Source organism: Camelina sativa, chromosome 5 (genome assembly GCF_000633955.1).
Source record: "Camelina sativa cultivar DH55 chromosome 5, Cs, whole genome shotgun sequence".
Lineage (NCBI taxonomy): Eukaryota > Viridiplantae > Streptophyta > Magnoliopsida > Brassicales > Brassicaceae > Camelina > Camelina sativa.
This window is the reverse complement of record NC_025689.1, coordinates 4,266,749-4,288,476: the sequence shown is the minus strand read 5'-3', so window position 1 is coordinate 4,288,476 and position 21,728 is coordinate 4,266,749. Positions and strand designations below refer to the sequence as shown.

General features: G+C 34.7%; 5 protein-coding genes across 7 annotated transcripts; 4 read left to right on the top strand and 1 right to left on the bottom strand.

The window, feature by feature from the left end:
• LOC104785435 (proline transporter 1-like) lies at positions 3,080 to 5,938 on the top strand. Its single transcript, XM_010510649.2, has 7 exons — positions 3,080 to 3,633; positions 4,183 to 4,407; positions 4,499 to 4,593; positions 4,679 to 4,868; positions 4,948 to 5,072; positions 5,172 to 5,387; positions 5,459 to 5,938. Exons 1-7 carry the CDS (start codon positions 3,531 to 3,533, stop codon positions 5,834 to 5,836), a joined length of 1,332 nt encoding a protein of 443 aa, XP_010508951.1. The 5' UTR covers positions 3,080 to 3,530; the 3' UTR covers positions 5,837 to 5,938.
• LOC104785434 (LIM domain-containing protein WLIM2a-like) lies at positions 6,755 to 8,639 on the top strand. The gene is made up of 6 exons (XM_010510648.2): positions 6,755 to 6,942; positions 7,190 to 7,380; positions 7,750 to 7,849; positions 7,947 to 7,984; positions 8,073 to 8,162; positions 8,258 to 8,639. Exons 2-6 carry the CDS (start codon positions 7,246 to 7,248, stop codon positions 8,492 to 8,494), a joined length of 600 nt encoding a protein of 199 aa, XP_010508950.1. The 5' UTR covers positions 6,755 to 6,942; positions 7,190 to 7,245; the 3' UTR covers positions 8,495 to 8,639.
• LOC104785433 (uncharacterized protein At2g39910-like) lies at positions 9,109 to 11,333 on the top strand. The gene is made up of 8 exons (XM_010510647.1): positions 9,109 to 9,204; positions 9,293 to 9,722; positions 9,811 to 9,897; positions 10,011 to 10,201; positions 10,390 to 10,585; positions 10,688 to 10,752; positions 10,865 to 10,966; positions 11,059 to 11,333. Exons 1-8 carry the CDS (start codon positions 9,164 to 9,166, stop codon positions 11,153 to 11,155), a joined length of 1,209 nt encoding a protein of 402 aa, XP_010508949.1. The 5' UTR covers positions 9,109 to 9,163; the 3' UTR covers positions 11,156 to 11,333.
• LOC104785432 (uncharacterized protein At2g39920) lies at positions 11,388 to 12,991 on the bottom strand. Of its 3 annotated transcripts, XM_010510643.2 has the most exons (6): positions 12,811 to 12,991; positions 12,697 to 12,714; positions 12,584 to 12,626; positions 12,067 to 12,490; positions 11,782 to 11,985; positions 11,388 to 11,684 (listed from the first exon to the last, which is right to left on the bottom strand). In XM_010510643.2, the coding sequence occupies exons 1-6, from the start codon at positions 12,832 to 12,834 to the stop codon at positions 11,519 to 11,521; spliced, it is 879 nt and encodes a 292-aa protein (XP_010508945.1). In that variant the 5' UTR covers positions 12,835 to 12,991; the 3' UTR covers positions 11,388 to 11,518. The 3 variants fall into 3 exon arrangements, with proteins under 3 accessions (XP_010508945.1, XP_010508947.1, XP_010508948.1); XM_010510645.2 differs by having other exon boundaries at positions 12,584 to 12,714; positions 12,811 to 12,990; XM_010510646.2 differs by having other exon boundaries at positions 12,697 to 12,989.
• Positions 15,372 to 21,619, top strand: LOC104785431 (isoamylase 1, chloroplastic). Its single transcript, XM_010510642.2, has 18 exons — positions 15,372 to 15,755; positions 15,849 to 16,031; positions 16,124 to 16,216; positions 16,305 to 16,457; positions 16,922 to 17,013; positions 17,352 to 17,493; positions 17,569 to 17,676; positions 18,080 to 18,165; positions 18,525 to 18,596; positions 18,677 to 18,803; positions 19,147 to 19,233; positions 19,308 to 19,400; positions 19,522 to 19,677; positions 20,065 to 20,148; positions 20,437 to 20,517; positions 20,613 to 20,695; positions 20,797 to 20,914; positions 21,044 to 21,619. Exons 1-18 carry the CDS (start codon positions 15,426 to 15,428, stop codon positions 21,311 to 21,313), a joined length of 2,358 nt encoding a protein of 785 aa, XP_010508944.1. The 5' UTR covers positions 15,372 to 15,425; the 3' UTR covers positions 21,314 to 21,619.

Sequence of the window (21,728 nt, the reverse complement as noted above, 5' to 3'; positions counted from 1 at the left end):
TTTTGTTAAAAAGTTAGTTATTGGGAGAACATGTTTAAGATCTTAATATTTAATAATATAATATTCTTATAGAAATTTAAGAATGTTTAATAAATACATAGATTAATGTTTAATAAAAAATTTAAGAATGTTTAATACTATTTAATAATATAATGTTTATTAATATTCTTAAACATATTACAATTATAAAAATTTATAAAATAACATTTTAATTGCAAACTTATAAAATTTTTACTAAAATTCAAAATACAATGCCATATTTTTATGAAAAAAAAATAAATTGTAAATAATTTTTTAAAAAAAACAAACAAACATATTACTTAATTAATTAAACAAGACAAACATTTTATTTAATTAATACATAGATTAATGTCCAAATTTATTCCATATATTCTCAACCAATCCGAGAGAGACACGTCACACAAGATCATGCCCAAGAACAGTTCTAGAATAAGATCAATGAGCCTGATCTTAAATTCACTATTCAATTATTTTCATTTTTAAAGGGCCTAAGAACACTCTATCTGATATACCTATAAACATGGCGTAAGTAGACGAACGTTTGTTTTATGCATGTTTACTTTAAAATTAACTAAGATCTAAAACGTGTAACTCAACTTCACGAGTGTTTACAGAAGATCATACCATGTCAACTACAGGGTTTCATTTCATAACATTTGAATTTTCTTTTTTTGCTTATGTACAATAATTTACTATAAATTGTCATGAATATACATGTGTTTTCTCCAAAAAAACATTATTCATCCAAAACCCCACAAGGAACAAAAACTCCTGTTAGAGATAGGAAACCTCACTAAGAAAAAGTTTTTGATATCCACCATCCAAATAATTCTCTCTTATTGGTAATCAAAATGTTTTATTCTCAGCGAAAAAAAAAAACATTTTTGTGTTGTATGGTCATTGAGTGGCATAAGATTTCAGTAGACTAAATCGCTAGGATTTAATTGATTACTAGATTGATCTCACGTCAGCGGTCAGCCATTCTCCAACAATAGTTATGGAGTCGGTTAATTAATTTTGTATAGTTGGAGAATGCAGAAAATCTGAGTTGGCAAAGTCGTTGGTACTTTACTTCCAAATGGTTTAAGATTCGTAGGAAGTTGTGCCCTCTGCCATTAACCTCAGCCAATAGAATGAAACTTGCATGGCCCCGAATCAACTTGCTCTCGATAATATTAGAGAATTTGTTAAAAATGTCTTTTGATATACCTTTTTTCAAAAATACTCTCTTTTCTGGCCATTTTTATTTATGCCCTCTTTTAATTTTTAATGACCATTTTATCCTTAGATGAAAGTTATTTTATTCAATAAAAAGAAAAACAAAATTTTTCCGTCAAAAAATTTCCGACATATTTTCCCGCCAAAAAAATTTTTTGTCAAAAAAAATTTGATACAAAATTTCGAAAAAAAAAATTTTCCGCCAAAATTTTTCCCGCCAAAAAAAATTTACAAGATTTTTAAAAGGTTTTTAAAAGGTTTACAAATGGTTTTTAAAAAGATTTTGAAAAGGTTTTTAAACACCTTCTAAATGCTTTTACAATGTTTTTAAAAACTTTGTAAAAGTTTTTATAAGATTTTTAAAAGAGTTTTAAAAGGTTTTTTAAACAACTTGTAAACGCTTTTACAAGATTTTTAAAAGGTTTTTAAAAGGTTTTTAAAAGGTTTACAAATGGTTTTTAAAAAGATTTTGAAAAGGTTTTTAAACACCTTCTAAATGCTTTTACAATGTTTTTAAAAACTTTGTAAAAGTTTTTATAAGATTTTTAAAAGAGTTTTAAAAGGTTTTTAAACACCTTGTAAATGCTTTTAAAAAGTTTTGAAAAGCGTTTACAAGGTGTTTAAAAACCTTTTAAAGCATTTACAAGGTTTTTAAAAGCGTTTACAATATGTTTAAAAACTTTTTAAAAACCTTGTAAACGCTTTTAAAAGTTTTTTAAAAGCATTTACAAGGTTTTTAAAAGGTATAAATTTCAATATTTTTGGTGGGAAAATTTTTCGATTTTGGTGGGAAAATTTTTTTTTTGGCGGGAAAAAATAATTTTTTCGGGAAAAATTTTCGATTTTGGCGGGAAAAAAATTTTGGCGGGAAATTTTTTTGGCGGGAAAATATTTTCGATTTTGATGACTGTACATTCTTGCTGTCACTCAAAAAAGGGTAATTTGATCATTTTGTATATAAAGAGGGGTAGTTTTAAAAATGGTCACATGAAGAGGTATTTTTAAAAAATGATATGGAAAAAGGGGTATTTTTGAGAATTCATATATCTATGAATTCCGTGAAAACCCAATTGCATATTTTCTTATACTGTAAAGTGTAAACAAACCAAAGGTTTAAAGTACAGTAGGACTTTATGAATATTTATTTATTGATACAAATATGTATTACTATTTTGAAAAAGGAAATTATTGAAGTTCTGAATATAAATGACCGAGAGTCAAAGAAGAGAGACTATCATTTGACTAGAGAGTATAAAACAGGCATATCGCCATATCGGTAAGATGTTAATTTAAATATACTGTAGAATCTTTTTATATTATTTTCTTTTATATATATAGTTGATATGAGAAATTTTCCACGCATATCATTATCAACCTAACTTATTATATTTAAACTATATAAAACCATGAAAATCACTATCAACATTTAACATTTTGATAGTATACTTAACGTGTTTCTTTCCCCATAATCAAACTAATACAAATAATTTAAGAAAACCCATAAAAAAGCCAAGTACAAATGTATATAAATGGGGTATTTGACCTAAAGAAACCAAAACTCTATCTAAAATCAATGGCGTGAAAACTAAATCTAACTACAAAAATAGTAGACATACCGTCGTAGGATCATCGAGAAATCACTTATTAAAAACTTATATTCCTCAGCAGAAAAGTATTTTCTTGATAGGATCTTTTATAAAATAAAATAAGTAAAAATTGTCAATAAATACAAATAAAATAAGAAAAATATTAGCTGACAGAAGATAAATAGTACTAAAACAACCTCAAATAAAATATATATATATAATTTATCGCCATTCTTATAGGATCTCTCTCTCATGCAAAAAGCAAAACAACAAAAATAAATTCAGACAAGAAACCTCAACGGCTCAGACCCACCAATATCTTTGCTTCTGTCTCAAAGAATCAGCACTAACTATACATATATGAAAAAAAGGATCCATCTTTTTTATTTCTTCCGATTCGATTTCTAAATCTCTTCTCCCTTTCTTTCTTTTTTGACTGATTAGGATTTTTCATTTTGATCAGTTGCGAATCGAGCTGGATTCTCTTGCCTCCTTCTTTTTGTTTCTCTTTCTAAATCAAAAATCAAAATCAAAATAAGGTCTCTTTTATTATTTTAGTGAAGGAGATAAATTCGCTAAAAAAAGGCGAATCTTTTTTTTTTTTTTTTGTGAAAATTATAAAAGCTGGCTTTCTCGAAATTTCTTCATGTCGTCGACCAAGGAGAAGAAGCAGAAGAAGAAAGAGAACGTCTTCTCTTAGCAGCCATGACCGCCACCGAAGCTAAGAATCGCAAAACCAATGTCGGAGGATACGATGATGATCTTGTTGATATCGAAATCCCTGACACTGCTCATCAAATCAGCAGCGGTTTGTTTCCCTTAATTCCTAATTTTTTAACTTCAGAATCCAATCATTGTTGTTCTTGTGTGGGGAGAAAGTTTTAATCTTTTTTTAATACCCAAATTTTCAATTTGTTTAATACTACTTTTTGGGTTGACGAGGGTCGAGGAAGAAGAAATAAACAAGACTCCTCCCATGTAGCTTTTCTTTTGTGGTTTTGAGATAACTTTGCCAATGATGATGATGACTCTGACTAGTTAAATGTGTTAACTTTGATGATTTTGACGATGACCCTTTCTTTAAAAATGTTGTTTATAATGGTCCTGGGATGGGTTTATTTGATATGGAGTACACATTTCTTTATTGGGTTCTCTCTTTATCTCTTTGTAAAAATGTTGTCTTTAATGCTCATATAATGTGATAATTGGATAAGGAGTTCATGTTTCTTGATGGGGTTATCCTCCCTCTAACCATAAGACTGGGAAATTTTGTTGTTTTGCAGAACCCTTTTTTTCTGTAATCTGAGGTCTCACATTTTTGGGAAGCTTATATAGTATGTTTTTGTGGGATGTACAGATTCATGGTTTCAGGTGGCGTTCGTTTTGACTACTGGTATAAACAGTGCGTATGTGTTGGGATATTCAGGAACAATCATGGTTCCTTTAGGTTGGATTGGTGGTGTAGTTGGTCTTCTTATTGCTACTGCTATCTCTCTCTATGCAAATACTCTCATTGCCAAGCTTCATGAGTTTGGTGGCAAGAGACACATTCGCTATAGAGACCTTGCTGGTTTCATTTACGGTAATAAAAATAGACCAAACCACCTCTCTTAGTTTGCTTTCTGTTTTCTCTTATCTTCTCTTTACTTGAATATAATCTCTCTTTTTATCAGGTAGAAAGGCTTATCATCTTACATGGGGATTGCAATATGTCAATCTTTTCATGATCAGTTGTGGATTCATCATACTTGCTGGTTCTGCCTTGAAGGTAGTAAACACTTTGCTCTCTTGATTCTTGAAATTTGTGAGCCGAGTCAGTAATATTTGGGATGTGTTATGTGTTTTTTTTGCAGGCTGCTTATGTGCTTTTCAGGGATGATCATACCATGAAACTACCTCATTTTATAGCCATTGCTGGTTTGATTTGTGCTATTTTCGCAATTGGGATTCCTCATCTATCAGCTCTTGGAGTCTGGCTTGCAGTTTCAACCATCCTCAGTCTCATCTACATCGTTGTGGCTATCGTGCTATCGGTTAGAGATGGTATAACATTCAACATTACTCATGAGTTTAACTACTGAACAAACTCTGAAGTTTTCGTTCTGTTTTGTGTGTGTTGTAGGAGTCAAAACACCATCAAGAGACTACGAGATACAAGGATCATCATTCAGCAAAATATTCACCATCACAGGAGCAGCAGCAAATCTTGTTTTCGCATTCAACACCGGGATGCTTCCAGAGATTCAGGTGATTGTTTTCAAGATTTCAGCTTCATGTTACTTTGCATCTTAAACAAAAACTTGTTTGTTAGTTATATTGACATTATAAAGTTCCAAAATGATATAGGCAACAGTGAGGCAACCGGTTGTAAAGAACATGATGAAAGCTCTATACTTTCAATTCACAGCAGGTGTTTTACCTATGTACGCAGTTACATTCATCGGATATTGGGCTTACGGATCCTCAACCTCGACCTATCTGTTAAACAGCGTCAATGGTCCACTTTGGGTCAAAGCCCTTGCTAACGTATCAGCTATCCTTCAATCCGTTATCTCTTTGCATGTAAGTGTTCCTCTTTTAATAAACTAGAAACGTCTAAGCCAGTCCCGTTCTTAACTCAATTCTTGTTGTAGATATTTGCGAGTCCAACATATGAGTACATGGACACAAAGTTTGGGATCAAAGGAAACCCATTGGCGATTAAGAACTTGATGTTTAGGGTCATGGCGAGAGGCGGGTACATAGCGGTTAGCACGCTTCTCTCAGCGCTGTTGCCTTTCTTGGGTGACTTCATGAGCCTTACAGGTGCAGTGAGCACATTCCCACTCACATTCATTCTAGCCAACCATATGTACTATAAGGCTAAGAACAATAAACTCAATTCAATGCAAAAGCTATGGCATTGGCTGAACGTTGTCTTCTTCAGTTTGATGTCTGTTGCTGCAGCCATTGCAGCTGTCAGGCTCATCGCTGTTGATTCCAAAAATTTCCACGTTTTTGCAGATTTGTAATTCATTAATATATTAATTATAGTCAACCAACTTGTATGTTGTTTATTTAGGCGTCGTTTAATTTCTCCTACCATATATAAGCTTGTTGTATTCTCTCTTTTTCTTAACCATTAGAGCCTTAAAAATTATAAATAAATAAGATTTCTCAAATTTATTAAAAAGCATACAAATGACCAATTTAGTATCATCAAAGCATTATTAGTCAATTGTACCAATTTTCATTTTCAGTATACAATTGGAAAATATATGATTATAAAGTCGTTTGAAAATAAAAATAGCTTGATGGTATTTTCTAAAAAAGATGGTGTCCCAAAAATTAAATTTTACTTTATTCCATCTCAAGTGAAATGGTGGTTGTGGTGCTGATGTTTTCTATGAGCCCACATATTTCAGAGATTTGTTTAGTGACACTTTTTTGAAAATCAGTTGTTATAGTGTCCCCCAAGAAAAGAAAAAAACCTTATTTTCTTTGTACCTATTAATATAAGAAATGCGACATTTTTTGGATTCTTGAAAATTAGTTGTAAAAGTCCATAAAAAATTATTATCCATCTTATTCCGTCGGTTATATAATCATTCAACTTTAGATTATTCAATAGGTTAATCAAACAAATGGATTAAACCCCTATTTAATTAGTCAATAAATATTAATTCTACTCAATCATCTCTTTTTTAGAAATGGAATCATAGTAGAGAAGAACATAAAACAGGTAACTAAAAAAAAACCCTTAAATTAGTAAAATAGAGAAGATAAGAAAAAAAACAGAGTTTTGTTGGGTTTTAGTTAATGGATATTAGTGATTAGAACCTAATCTTTTTCAATGATTTGCTGTTTTTATTTCAAAATTAAAATAATTTAGACAGGCCAAAGTGGAACCCCACTGTCTCCACCAAAGCTCTTAACATAATAAAAAGAAGAAGAAGAAAAAAAAAAACACGAAAGCGTTTTATTATTTTTTGGTTCATCGTCGTCGTGCTACATAATCATTTACCTTTCATCTTCTTCTTCTTCGCCTTCACGCAGCTCCAATCTCACACCACCTGCATTTCTCTCTTTCACGATTCTTTTGATTTCGTCTTTTGCGTTGGGTCAGATCGACAAAGAGGTAACCATTGTGAGGTTTGTTAGTTGTTTACGATTCTATTCTGTTAAAAATCAGATTTTTATTTTGTAATTTTTTGTAGATTTTATAAAAAGATGCGATTTTTGTGTTCTGTTTTTTTTTTAATGTAAACTATTATGTATGAATCCAAGGATCGATTTGTTTGAAAGTCTTGAATTGATGCAAATAGCTAATGTGAAAAAGTCAAGAAGGTGATATTCTCTTAAACCTCATTGTGTTGTGGTTATAGAGGTAGGTAGACGAAGAGAGGTTTGAGGAGGATCGTGAAGTAGTCAAAGAGAAACGATGTCGTTTACAGGAACTCAGCAGAAATGCAGAGCGTGCGAGAAGACAGTTTACCCTGTGGAGCTTCTCTCAGCTGATGGAGTCTCTTATCACAAGTCTTGCTTCAAATGCTCTCACTGCAAAAGCAGACTTCAAGTGAGTTTATTTAAGATTTTGCTCTTTTGCTTTTCACTTCATCAATCCATGAACCGAGTGTTTGATCAAGATTCAAGTGCTTGTCTATATGGATGTTCTCATTTCACTGAAATTCAAGGTTCAATCTTTACCAGTAGAGCTTGAAAATGGCCTAGTTTCACATTAGCAGATCCTCGATTAGGTTACTATCTGTGTGAAAGTTTAAGCTTTAATGACCAATACTCTCTATGAGCAATTCTTAAATGTAGTTATTAGCATTGTGAACGTTTTGAGGGTTTCATGAAAGAGTTTTATCTACAGAGATACTTTATCTGATCTGGTCTTCTTTTCAAGTGATCAAGTTTAAACGTGTTGATGGTTTTGGAACAGCTGAGCAACTATTCATCAATGGAAGGAGTTGTGTACTGTAGGCCACATTTTGAGCAGCTCTTCAAGGAGTCTGGTAGTTTCAGCAAGAACTTTCAGTCACGTATGTCACTCTTTTTCTAACTTCACCTTTTGATCCAACTTTTCACTTGTGGTGTCTCTCTTTAACTTTATCTTCAAACTTCTCTTTCCTTTCACAGCTGCAAAGCCATTGTCTGATAAGCCAACCCCTGAGCTGGTAACCACATCTTAACAACGCGTCCATGTTCTTATTTAGTTATATGGCTAGAGATACTTGACTCTATTCTCTTCTTGGTTGTTCTCAGACAAGGACACCTAGTAGAGTTGCTGGTTTGTTCTCTGGAACGCAAGACAAATGCGCTACTTGCAGTAAAACCGTGTATCCTATCGAAAAGGTTAATATACATTTTCAGTCTTTCTTTCACATTGCTTTCCGCTTCACCTGCCGTTGGATCATTTTCTTATATTCATCTTGTTATGTTTTCTGTAGGTAACTGTGGAGAGTCAGTGTTACCATAAATCTTGCTTCAAGTGTTCTCATGGAGGCTGTCCGATTTCTCCATCAAACTACGCAGCACTCGAAGGAATTTTGTACTGCAAGCACCATTTCGCTCAGCTTTTCAAGGAGAAAGGAAGTTACAATCACCTCATCAAATCTGCTTCCATCAAACGTGCTTCTGCTGCTGCTGCTGCTACTGCAGCTGTAGCAGCCGTTCCCGAATCTTGAATTCCCAACATTTTAAGTTAAACAAATTCAGTTTATTTGTCTTTTGTATCTGTAATGTGTTTTGTGTTACCTGTATTCACTTCTTCATGAACCAGGCATAACATTCTCTGAGGTCTCTCTTGAGTTTTTTCCTTGTTGTGTGATATAGAGGCTGTTCTTTTGGTAAACGCTGCGGCTGCGGCAGCGGTAGATTGAAACGGCGTGTCAAGCGGAGTAGTAGTAATGTTAAACGATACCGAGGACTTGAAAATTATAGATCTAAATGAGTCGCAGATGGCATCCGTTGAGTCGCGACGGTATCGGATTGATCGCTGAAAAATATTAGCGACATATCAATCTCCATCACCGTTCATCATCTGCGACACTTCTCTCTCATCTCTGTATATTTTGCTCTCCGGCAACACTGTTTTTCTTCTTTACCTGTCGCTGCCGCAACGTTTAGCAAAAGAACAGCCTTATATTATTATTCTTATATATCTATTTTTTTAATAACCGGTGGAACGAACCGGCATATTAGACCGGACAAATCGTTATCTTTAGTCATGTTCGGTTCGGTTCGGTTCTTCATTAAACTTTTAAAAATTCTAGTAAAACAGAGTAATCTGAGATAGAAACTGAAACCTAAAAAAGCTAAAGAGACGAACTTTGCAATTGTGAACTTTCGAAAAAATGAACACAACCTCTGATCTCCTCCATGGCCGTCTTCTCCGGTGAGTGACTTAGTTAGTTATCTCTCTATCCACCTCTTTACAGCTTTCTTAAAAGAACCCTAATTTTGATTTTGTTTTGAGGATTCAGATTATCTAAACAAATAACAGAGATTCTCAGACGCACACAGTACACACCGCAAGAGAGCAGCAAAGTATCAACCAAAGATATACTTTTTTCCTTGTTACCAAACACTTCGTCTCTTCACCAAGTCAATGAAGAAGAATCGATCAAGAATCTCGCGCTTGCTTGTGCACTTCTCTCTTCTTCACGTTCCTCCACTCACGAACTACTCTCATGGATTCCAGATAACCTCTCTGCCATTGGGGAGTCTACATTTCGAGAGATTGTTTCAGTGATTGAATTGTTACCGATTGTTTTGCCGGAGCTGAAAGATGGAATCGAAAAGAGTTCACTTGGTAAGAGCAGTGATGCAGAGGATGTTGTAGCTGCAATGGCGAGAACACCTGTTGGTTATGCGATCATTGCGGCTCACCAGCTCAGGTGGTTTGTGACTCAGGTCTGAATTTTATTAAAAATTGAGAATTGTTTTGTTCTGTTTTGTTGTGAACAAATCCAACTTTATAATTTTGGAGGTGTTTTGTTAGGTTGAGAAACCAAATCTGGTGAAATTTTGCAACTTGGTGGTTCCTTGTGCTTTGACAGCACTTGATCATTGGTCTCCTGAAGTCAAAGTAAGTATTTTTGAGATGTTGAGATCAATGAGTTTGGCTGGTTAAGCCTCCTACATTTTGGAATATCTTAAGGCATAGTGAGATTGATGATATCTCTCATTGTTTGATGACAGGGGCAAGGTATGATAAACTTGGTTCATCTTGCTAAAAATGTGACTTCAGGTGACCTCGGTTTGTATGGAGATGTGGTTCTTGATGCCTGTTGCCAGAATATAGCTTCTGATGATGAGATTTGGATACATGTGGTGGAGTTATCAGTGCTTCTTGTGACTAAAATCCACCCAAATAATCCCCGTAGCCCGTGGTAAAATAAATTGTTCTCTATCTTGTCAATTACATTTGTTCAGAAGATGAAGACGTAATCAGAAAAAAAAAAGAAGTTGCCTTAAAGATCATTCATCTGATCCTGACTATACCCTCACGTGTCTCCATAGATTGGTTCTACTGTTCCATCTTTCTCCTTTTGCTAATTTTGAAAGTTTTCTTTCTTAGGTACGAGAAGCTTATGAATGAGATGCTTGGCCATTTGGAACGCCAACCAAGAAATAAGGAGCGACGTATAGCTTGGCTAAGATTCATTGAGCCACTCTTGAACGCTCTAGGGCTTTTCTTACTTGCTCATTTTCGACGTATCTTCCCTCTTTTCTTTCAGTGGATGCATTCAGACGATGCTGAAACTGTTTTGTTGGTATGGACTTGTTCATCTTGTAAATATGTTAGATTACCCTGCTCGTTCTGACATTCTTTAAGATAAACATGAAAGTTTCATTACCTGGAAAATACTGTATAGGTTCTTGAGAGACTGGAGACGGTTGTGAGGTTGACGTGGATTAGAAACTCACCTTTCATCCCAAGGTTTAAGCCTCTAGATTACTAAAGAGCAATAAATTATGAGTGCTTTTAGAAAAAAATATTTATCTCTTATCCACGGTTTAACATCAATCATCTAATGATTTTGGATCTTCAGATTGGTGGAGGAGCTAGTTGCCTTGTACAAAGAGTCATCAACGCGTAAAGATCGCGATGATATTAGACCTCTTATACTCCGTTTCTTGCTGCTACTCCGCCAGTATGTTTCTATGGCTTATCAAATGCACTACCAAAGATTGTTCACATATATGTTTTCTGTTTTATAGCTCCCTCTCTCTTCCTCTCTCACAGGTGCAAAAGCTTACAATTTGAGTCAGCTTGGAGTCAGTACCAGGAGGATCCAAATCTGAGCACTGTTAGTGGATATATATGGGCTAGCTCAAGTTGATATTACGAGCCTCTGTTTGACTTATAGGCCTACGGTTCATGACAAAAGCAGTCATTCTTTTCTCTTCTAGTTCTCTGATAATTAGTTTTGTCAAGGCCGAGTTATGCTCTGTAATTAATGGCTAATTTATGTGTTTTTGTATGAATTTGGTTCTTTGAAGCTATTCCCATTTGCTGCATATATTCTTGGATACAAGACCACTCACTTTGTGCTGTTTATATTGACCAAAGACAGGACCAAATTCAAGAGATTGTAGAAGAAAATACCAAGTATTACAATACGTCTCTACATTATCTTTGAAACCGTATAACAAAAAAATTACATAACACTCTTGAAAATCTATACACATCAAACTCCATGGTCTCATGTTTCACTGTAAGCCAGAACATCATCATAGGTAAGGCTTGGAAGTTTGAACAGACGCTTGCTTTGCCAATTCCATTGGCCTCTTAGCACATCCATATGATTACCAATTACTCCAATTACACGCTGACCTCTTTCCAACTCTTCCTTTTGTCTTGTATCTTCCCTGCAATACGAGAATATAACTAACTTATTTAACAATCTCTGTTTTTATTTTGCTAGTTTGATATGAGTGAAATTAGTAGTTCAAGTTTATTGCAAACCTCATGATCAAACGTGACCAATCACTGTATCCTCTAGATTTTAACTGTTCGATTGTGATGTTCCGCTCTCTTTCGGGTCTTCTTGATAATAGAACCATTGTATAGCCTTGTGATATTAGCTTAGAATATAGTTCCAGTATTAGTTTGCTTCTTTGATGCTTTGCTTCTTCGATATACTTCATATAATAACCATCTTGTTCTAATCTACATAGAGAGAACAAAAACAAAAAGTTAACAATCTGAAAAAACTTGCAGAATGCAAATGAAAAAAACCAAAACACTTACAGATTGGTATCATCGATATCGAAGACAACAACATCACGGCTATCGTTCATAGGTTTGATGGTTTGGAAAGAAGTGAGAGCCATATGGATAGTGAAGTTCAACTCTCTCAAGTAGATTCCTTGTTTGATTCTGCGTAAAGCAACATCTTTGCATAACAATGGTAATTCGATATTGTCTTCTTGTTGCAAGCTATTGAGGTGAGAGTGTAAAGACAAGATTTTGCAGTAACTGAAACTCTCTTCAAGTCTTTGAGCCTCGACCACCGTTCTAATATCTCGGTTACCACAGCTCTGTAACATTGTTGCTAAAGCTATAACAAGTGTTATCATCAAAACTCCAAATGTTACAAGAGAAGCTATGAAGATTGAAGCTGCTAAAGATGTCATGTAACATCCTGATTCTATCGTGTATCGACTCCCCAATTCTGTAGAAACAAAAAAGAATCATTGCAATAAGTCAAGAATCAGACCAAACTCAGATGTTCGAACTTAAAAGATTATAAATATGTATATATTACCGGAACCACCTCGGCTGGATAGACCTGAGAATTCCCTCTCCATCTGATGACCATAAGCCGACATTTTTCAACACTATGATGATGATGATGAACTTAGAAAGTTTAGTTTGTACCTTGTGTAGTCGTAGAAGCTTCAAAAGCCAAAGCGAATCTTTAATGGATCAAGATCTGGAAGAGAAGAAGAAAATAAAATCTGCGGCATGGTGACAAGAAAACAGAAAACATACACGTGACTTTATTATGGTTGTCATCAGATCCCAACTTGATGATAATGCTCTGATCAGTTCAGCTTATCTTCTTTTACTCGATCAAATAAACAAAACATTCTTCTCTTCTTGTATTCTTTTTCCAAATTTGGTGGAGACACCCAAAAAAAAAAGGAATCAGACCAAAACTTATCTTCAGATATTGGAAAATGTACCCATCGCGGCTACAAAAATACTCTCTCCGTTTCAAAATATAGGATGTTTTAAGCAAAGCACGCAGATTAAGAAGTCTTTACTTTTAACAAGTTCAACCAATCAGAAACAATACTGCATAATATAAAATACTAAATTAATCTAAAAGTTGCATTGAGATTTGAAAGCATCCTATATTATGAAACAACAAACTTCTCCAAAACATCTTATATTTTGAAACGGAGGGAGTATTAAATACTATTAGGCTTAATTAGAAATTAAATAACTGAATTAACTGATGACAGATCATTCCTTTACTCGATTATACCAAATATTAAATATTTCATATGCTTTTAGGTGTATCCAATAATAAGTGAACAACATATATACGAACCTTTTGATTTAATAATAGAAACTGGTCCAATGATTCCGGATCTACTTCAACTTTTTACGATATATATTGTGAGGAATGCTATATATCATTTTTTACGTTTTCAAAACATGATCCACTCTTTTTTTAGATTTTACTATTCAGAATATTCATCATAATGAGAAACGGTTCGTTTTTGAAATCAGGAAAAAAGGATAAATGAGATGACCCCAGTGTCAAACATTATTGATGCGAATTGTTAGATTTTCAGTAACTAGTACGAATATACTCCCTCCGTTTCAAAATATAGGATGTTTTAAGCAAAGCACGCAGATTAAGAAGTCTTTACTTTTAACAAGTTCAACCAATCAGAAACAATACTGCATAATATAAAATACTAAATTAATCTAAAAGTTGCATAAAAAGTTGAAAACATCCTATATTATGAAACAAAAATATTTCTCTAAACATCCTATATTATTGAAACGGAGGGAGTATTTAGGAATCTTTTATGAAAATTATTAGTATACAGCTTCAACCAATAATTTGATGCGAAAGAGTAACATGATTTGCTAATACTCGATCATATATATGTCTTCATCAATCATTTATAACCCATGCGAACTGATAATCGAAAAATTAAAACCCTAAGGATAATTATATGCTAACATAGGGTTGGAAATTGTTGGCGTACGTATACTCTAGCTAATATATTGAACCATATGTACGTTTTTGACTCTTATGCATATACGACAACAATTTTCAACCGCATGTGTTAACAAATAAATAATTATCTTTAGTTAAAAAAAAAAATGTTTTGAACATGAAGAAACCAAATTGCGTGAAGTTACTTTAGTGCAGTGGCCAAAGGTAAGTTCTTAATGCACAAGGCAACATCACACCCGGGATCAAGTCCCGCTCTCTACGAATGTAGGGATTAGGTTAATGGACATGTCTGTTGTGGTCTAATAGTTGACAAAAAAAAAAAAAAAACCAAATTGCAAACGGGTCCTCGCGTCGTCGGATGTAATATGGCCACTCCTTAAACCGAAAAGCTCGTCGTCTCTTTTCCTTTGTACAGTTTAGTTTGACTTCTTTTATATTTTGCCAAAAAATCTCGACGAGACATGGAAAAGAAAATGTAATAAATGTTTTATTTCTATGCTTTAGGGTCCAATCCATATTCCAATTTTCAAAAACCATAAATATATAGTTATATAATACAGCAACATATAGTTTTCATATACATTCGTCATGTCACGTTGTTGATGCTAGCTTATCGTAACAATAACTTAGCAAACAACTTGAAGAGAATTTTCCTATAGCCTATAAAGATTTCCAAACGGTAACACAAAACTTTTGTTATAGACTTATATAGGTGTGTTGTGTCCTCCGTACGAACCACAAACCAATGTTTTTGGAGTTTTTGGTTAATCTTGTAAGTACAAGCAATATTCGAAGAGCAATTTTGGTCATTTTATTTAGTTCTGTCTTTTGTAATGATTTGAAGATATGTATCTCAAGTATCAATTTGTATATATACGTGACGTATACGACAACAGTTTCAAAATATTACGTTACCAATTTTAATTATTATTCACTTTGATTTTTGTTTGTAAGTATAGAAGAATCTAAGAAAGGGTCCCGGCATGTATGGGTCACTATTCAAGATTCTTAAAAAGATTTATATTTGTAATTAATTTTATATATTTCCCCCAAGTATACTAAATATTATCGTAGATATATAATGGTCCCAATTTTTGGATACATCGTAGCTTCAAAAATATCTTACCATTAGGAAACGTGTGACCATAAAATTTGTTTTGTTAGATAATATTGCAAACTAAAATGGGATATGCTTAGTACTGTACAAACAATAATATAAGCCCATTTACATGTTATTATGTATATGCATGGAGGCCCAGCTCTAAGCCCACTTCTTAGCCCATTTGTAACAAGTTAGCTTCCTCTTTCTTTTTAAAAATAAATAAAATAATCATCAGTCTATGAGTGTCAGACACTTCGTCGTCTCTTTTTCATCACTCTCCTTTGAGAGCTCTAAAGAAGAGCTTCCATGGATGCGATCAAATGCAGCTCCAGTTTCCTCCACCGCACAAAGCTCAACACTCTCTTCTCCAACCACACTTTTCCTAAAATCTCCACTCCCAATTTCAAACGCATCTTCCAGCCAATTTCGATTTCCGCAAAGGACAGAAGAAGCAGCGAAGCTGAAAACGTTGCCGTAGTGGAGAAGCCTCTTAAATCAGAGAGATTCTTCGTTTCCGATGGACTTCCTTCACCATTCGGCGCCACCGTCAGAGATAACGGCGTCAATTTCTCTGTTTACTCTGCAAACTCTGTTTCCGCCACCATCTGTTTGATTTCTCTCTCCGATCTCCGTCAGGTTTATTATACAAAGCTAGTGTCTTTTGGGTTTAACTGACATTTTTGTGAAAACCCTTTTTTTGAATTTGGGTTTTTTGATCTCACGTTGCAGAACAAAGTGACGGAGGAGATACAGCTGGATCCATCAAGGAATAGAACTGGGCATGTATGGCATGTGTTCTTGAAAGGGAATTTCAAAGATATGTTGTATGGTTACAGATTTGATGGCAAGTTCTCTCCTGAAGATGGTCACTATTATGACTCTTCCAACATTTTATTGGATCCTTACGCAAAGGTAATTTGAAAAATTGTAGTTTTCTGATTTAAGGCTGACCAGTAGATAGTCTCCTTGGCAGTGGCTATAAGATTTTCCCTTTGGTTTGGTAGGCAATTATAAGCAGAGATGAGTTTGGAGTTTTGGGACCTGATGAAAATTGTTGGCCTCAAATGGCGTGTATGGTGCCAACTCTTGATGAAGAGGTACCATGATATATGTTATGCTGTTCTAATATCTATTTTTTTATTATGGATGATACTCTTTGAAAAATGTTGACTTTGCTGTCTGCAGTTTGATTGGGAAGGGGATATGCATCTGAAGCTACCACAGAAGGATCTTGTTATATATGAAATGCATGTGCGAGGTTTCACAAGGCATGAATCTAGCAAAATTGAATTTCCTGGCACATACCAGGGTGTTGCAGAGAAGCTTGACCATTTGAAGGTACTGGCTCTCAAACACATTCTGTTGAGAAAACTGTGAACTGTTATTTTAGAACAAGCTTACTATAAATAGTCTCTAGGTGAAATTTTGAGAAGTTGCTGACTATACCAGTAGATATGTTTAACATGTTCATTTGTTCAATACTGAATTCGACCTTTACTCATCATTGTGGGACAATGATATCACAGTTTATCAACTTTCATTGTGGTGCGGCGTAGTAATGACTATCTTTGTTTGCCGTGGCTATAAGCTGTCCTCAGTTTTGCAAAGAGCTTTCTTGTTTAATTCAGACGAGTTTTGGTGATTTTGACTAGGGACCATGCAAATATTCCTATTTTTTGGGTTAAAAATGAGCACACAGTTCTATTAGTAATTTTTTTTCTGTTTTAGAGCCCTTATCTAACTGAAAATATCATCAAGTAGAGATCACGGCTGTCAACTTTTAACTGTTTACATCTTGACAGGAGCTTGGGATAAATTGCATAGAATTAATGCCATGTCACGAGTTTAATGAGCTGGAGTATTACAGCTACAATACGATATTGGGAGACCATAGGTATGCCATTTGACCATGCCTGTTTAATGACACTATCTCCGCCTGGATTTTGCTCTGTCTAAGATGAGCAAACTACATAGTAAAAACACTCAAAGTTAACATATGTGGGTGATAGCATGTATTAAGTAATCTCAAGAATTCATCAACTAGGATTGTTTTTGTCTCAGGAAACTTCCAATTAATAAGGGGTGAAATAACTTAACGATAATATCACATATCTGGAATAGATAGATTGAGCAAGCTCTCAACCATACCATCTTTAACTCTCAGTCTCTCACACAGTAATTCAGTGAAATGATACATATAGCATGTCTAATCAGGTTGTCTTGCATGTTCAGGGTAAATTTTTGGGGTTACTCTACTATTGGATTCTTTTCGCCCATGATTAGATATTCATCGGCAAGCTCGCGCAACTTTGCTGGAAGAGCTATCAATGAGTTCAAAATTCTTGTTAAAGAGGCACATAAACGAGGAATTGAGGTGACAACTAGTTTCCAAGTAGCTAAATATTTGTTGCTAGGTTTATGGGTGCAGTTCTTAATAGATTTTAAGCAGGTAATTATGGATGTCGTTTTGAACCACACAGCTGAAGGCAATGAGAAAGGACCCATTTTCTCATTTAGAGGAGTTGATAACAGCGTTTATTATATGCTTGCTCCAAAGGTAATGGTCATCAAGCAGTCATGTGTTCCTTTAGTTTCACTGCTTAGAGAATAAGAGACGATCAAGAGATCTGTGGGGTAGGAAGCTAAAATGTAGGATTATTTTTCTTCTGACAGTTAAAACATAAACTAAGTCACTTTGCTGATTGGAAGTTCTGTTAATTGGTCGGTCCAGTAACTTATTATGCATCAGAAACCTGTAGGAACTGCCTGTTAAGTTTTCTCCATGACCTTTACATAACTCCGCTAAGACTAGAAAAGTAGTATATATTCCACCCCGTGATGATATCTAAGTCAACACTCATAATGATTTTGGTTTCCTAGTCTGTAGTCTCATACTGATGATTCTGATATGATTGCTTATAAATGAATCTAAAGTTTATGCATGTTTTGTGATTTAACAGGGCGAGTTCTATAATTATTCAGGCTGTGGCAATACATTCAACTGCAATCATCCTGTGGTGCGTCAATTCATAGTAGATTGCCTGAGGTAGTTCCCAAAAATATAGAGTAGACGTACTGCTTGGATTTTTGTCAAACTAAGTCTTTTTATATTCATTATCGTACTTGCGAACTCTCATTGTCTCGTGGTACACATTCTAACATTCCTCAGGTTTTATGTCTAGTGTCTAGGCTGTCTCTGTGACAAATAACTTTAGGCGTTTTGTTTATGATTACATCTAGGATGTAATGTAATCCTCATATTACACCCTGGTTACTTTGAATTAACTATTTTGAGTTTACCTGCTTTCTGGTGACTAAAGAAATCTTACACTAGGTTTATTTCCGAAAATTTATTGATTTCAGTTAACTCCTCCTAAGCCTGTGAATATCTCTCCCTTCAAACAGATATTGGGTAACAGAAATGCATGTCGACGGCTTCCGATTTGATCTTGGTTCAATCATGTCAAGGAGCAGCAGGTGCAAATGTTCTAGAGTACGTGAAATAAGTGCTGGTTTGGTCCATGTTTCTGGAATATTTACTGTTCTATTCTTGTTAGTCTTTGGGATGCAGCCAATGTTTATGGGGCTGATGTAGAAGGTGACTTGCTGACAACTGGTACCCCTATTAGCTGCCCTCCAGTAATTGACATGATAAGTAATGATCCAATACTCCGTGGTGTTAAGGTGATCAAACTAGCTCCCTTGATATTTCCCTTATAGATAATATTAGTTTACATTGTCTTCTAGAGTGGAGAGATGTGGAATTCATCACTACTATATATTCTCAATCCATTACCAAACATTAAAAATTCCCAATGTAATTAGTGATCTTCTTGTTGTAGTTCAGTATCATCGACTATTGAGCTTCCTGTGTGAATTTTCCATGTGATTTTCCAATTTATGTCATAATCTCCAGTTATGTAGATGATTGTTATAAAGTAATCATTTTCTTGATGTAAATACATTTACCGATGTAGGATCGTTGACGACGGGATATTTATTTATTATGTTGCTTCTTTGCAAACAGCTAATAGCTGAAGCATGGGATGCGGGTGGGCTATACCAAGTTGGCATGTTTCCACACTGGGGTATCTGGTCTGAGTGGAATGGAAAGGTCAGTAAATGAAAATTCAGTTCTCGTGACAGTTTCCATTTAATATGGGACAGTGACATTCTTGTCCGTTTCAGTTCCGGGATGTTGTGAGACAGTTCATAAAAGGCACCGATGGCTTTTCCGGTGCTTTTGCTGAATGTCTCTGTGGAAGCCCAAATTTGTACCAGGTAAAGTTAACTTCTATTATACGTATCTGATCTTTATGGTGTTCTTCTTGGTTGTTTTGTCTGTGAAGCTTCATATTTTTGTTTGATATCTTATTAATATTTGATTGTGTATGTGCACCAGGGAGGTAGGAAACCTTGGAACAGCATCAATTTTGTATGCGCGCATGATGGTTTTACGTTGGGAGATTTAGTAACTTACAACAATAAGGATAACTTGGCAAATGGAGAAGAGAATAATGATGGAGAAAATCACAATTACAGCTGGAACTGTGGAGAGGTAAAGATATTAGCTTTATGCTATTGTGTGGAATTTGTTTTTTGCTCTTTTCACAAAAGTATTTTAATATGATGGCTAAAATAATCATTAAAATTATAAGTCCTAGCTAAATAGCCTCAGCTGCATAAAACACGAGTTTTTAGTAGATATAAAGAATTTCTCATTGTTCATAAGATTGACCGCTTAGTATCAAATTGGAAGTTCAAAAATCAAACATCAAAACTTCAGAACTTTTGATTGGATTACCGTTGTTTTTTCTTTCATCAGCTATGCAAATTCAGTCTCTCTTATATACTTATATCATATTTTTGTAGAATGTTTAAAAGCTGAAATGAATGGCGTAACATTTTTACTTTCAAATGTCAATTAATTGGTATTGTGCTGCAGGAAGGAGACTTTGCGAGTATCTCGGTGAAGAGATTAAGGAAACGACAGATGCGAAATTTCTTTGTTTCCCTCATGGTTTCCCAAGTAAAGCTAGCAATTTCTCTATTCTTTTATTCTAATTCTTGCTTAAAGCTCTTTTTACTAATGTTATGCACATTGTTGAACTATAGTACTGGAGTAGGTCATGAGTTCAAAATAATTAACCACAAGAGAATCTAACTCCACTAGCAATTACGTACTATGCACTGATTGTATGCATTTGCAACATGTTAAGTGGTGATTGGTATGGTGTCATGCAAAGAATATGAACTAAGGATTATGAACGTTGAGCATGATCCAATTTCTTTGTCATGCTGAACTATTTATCATCAGGGTGTCCCAATGATCAACATGGGAGATGAATATGGCCATACAAAAGGGGGAAACAACAACACCTATTGCCATGACAACTATGTAAGCCCTTAATGCTTTGTTTTTAGGTTAAAATAAGTTTCTTTTTTTTTTCTCAGTATCAACTTTCCAATAATGTTAATACAATTCTGATGCAGATGAACTATTTTCGATGGGATAAAAAGGAAGAAGCAGACTCTGACTTCTTCAGATTCTGCCGTCTTCTTATCGAGTTTCGTGAGTACGTAATCTTCTTTTATGAGTATGTTATTATTTAGATGATCGCTTTCATGTAATTTCAAATCCATTAATTGACATGTTTCTTTCTTTTCACCCTTGTAGTGAATGTGAATCACTTGGCCTGAACGATTTTCCAACAGCAAAGCGTCTGCAGTGGCATGGTGTTGCTCCAGAGGTGCCAGACTGGTCTGAAATAAGTCGATTTGTTGCATTTTCACTGGTACGATTTTCTCATGCTCTATCTCGCTTTGTCACTTAGGTAGTGGTATAAAGCAAGAGCTCCCATTTGATTGCTCTAGGAACTGAAACCTCTAACAGGGACAGCTCCCATTTGATTCTTTGTGTGCAGGTCGATTCTGTGAAGAGAGAAATCTATGTGGCCTTCAACACGAGTCATTTAGCCACACTTGTTTCTCTGCCTAACAGGCCTGGATACCGATGGGAGCCATTTGTAGACACGAGCAAACCGAGCCCTTACGACTGCATAACACCGGATCTCCCAGAGAGAGAAACGGCCATGAAGCAGTATAGGCACTTCTTGGATGCAAATATGTATCCAATGCTCAGTTACTCATCCATCATTCTCCTTCTTTCACCAGTTGACGACAGTCGACAGTAGAAACTGACTTTGCGTGATTTCTCCAAAAGTTCATTAAAAGAAAGAAACCACCAAAATATTGTGGAATCTTCTCAAATGTGAATGAGATGCATATACGACAATTATTTCATTACCTATAAAATGTATTATTGTAAAGGCTCTTTTGTGGTTAAGAAGAATCTGAATGGGGTACCTTTGGTCGGCTTGAGATATGCCCACTCACTGTCTATACAAAGATTCCTTTATAGTATGTTGCATCCGTCGCTCTTTGAATTCGTGTAAGAACAATAAATCAAAGCTTTCATCTATAAAGTTATAAAAATGGTATATTTTTTTTTTCGCTTTTTGACTTATGTTTTTTAAAACAATTGTTTGTCACAAGACTCACAACAACAAATAGAGTTGTTACAAATGGCAACCAAATCAAATATGTAAA

Bases quoted from the DNA above. Each gene is read 5' to 3' on its own strand.
- LOC104785435 (XM_010510649.2), top strand. From the start codon at position 3,531: ATGACCGCCACCGAAGCTAAGAATCGCAAAACCAATGTCGGAGGATAC. The intron at 3,634-4,182 runs GTTTGTTTCCCT...TGGGATGTACAG, and splicing joins TGCTCATCAAATCAGCAGCG to ATTCATGGTTTCAGGTGGCG. The intron at 5,073-5,171 runs GTGATTGTTTTC...AAAATGATATAG, and splicing joins GGATGCTTCCAGAGATTCAG to GCAACAGTGAGGCAACCGGT.
- LOC104785434 (XM_010510648.2), top strand. From the start codon at position 7,246: ATGTCGTTTACAGGAACTCAGCAGAAATGCAGAGCGTGCGAGAAGACA. The intron at 7,381-7,749 runs GTGAGTTTATTT...GTTTTGGAACAG, and splicing joins ACTGCAAAAGCAGACTTCAA to CTGAGCAACTATTCATCAAT. The intron at 7,850-7,946 runs GTATGTCACTCT...TTCCTTTCACAG, and splicing joins CAGCAAGAACTTTCAGTCAC to CTGCAAAGCCATTGTCTGAT.
- LOC104785433 (XM_010510647.1), top strand. From the start codon at position 9,164: ATGAACACAACCTCTGATCTCCTCCATGGCCGTCTTCTCCG. The intron at 9,205-9,292 runs GTGAGTGACTTA...TTGAGGATTCAG, and splicing joins CTCCATGGCCGTCTTCTCCG to ATTATCTAAACAAATAACAG. The intron at 9,723-9,810 runs GTCTGAATTTTA...GTGTTTTGTTAG, and splicing joins TCAGGTGGTTTGTGACTCAG to GTTGAGAAACCAAATCTGGT.
- LOC104785432 (XM_010510643.2), bottom strand. From the start codon at position 12,834: ATGACAACCATAATAAAGTCACGT. The intron at 12,491-12,583 runs GTAATATATACA...TTGTTTCTACAG, and splicing joins ATCCAGCCGAGGTGGTTCCG to AATTGGGGAGTCGATACACG. The intron at 11,685-11,781 runs GTTTGCAATAAA...CTCGTATTGCAG, and splicing joins TGGTCACGTTTGATCATGAG to GGAAGATACAAGACAAAAGG.
- LOC104785431 (XM_010510642.2), top strand. From the start codon at position 15,426: ATGGATGCGATCAAATGCAGCTCCAGTTTCCTCCACCGCACAAAGCTC. The intron at 20,518-20,612 runs GTAAGCCCTTAA...ATTCTGATGCAG, and splicing joins CCTATTGCCATGACAACTAT to ATGAACTATTTTCGATGGGA. The intron at 20,915-21,043 runs GTACGATTTTCT...CTTTGTGTGCAG, and splicing joins GATTTGTTGCATTTTCACTG to GTCGATTCTGTGAAGAGAGA.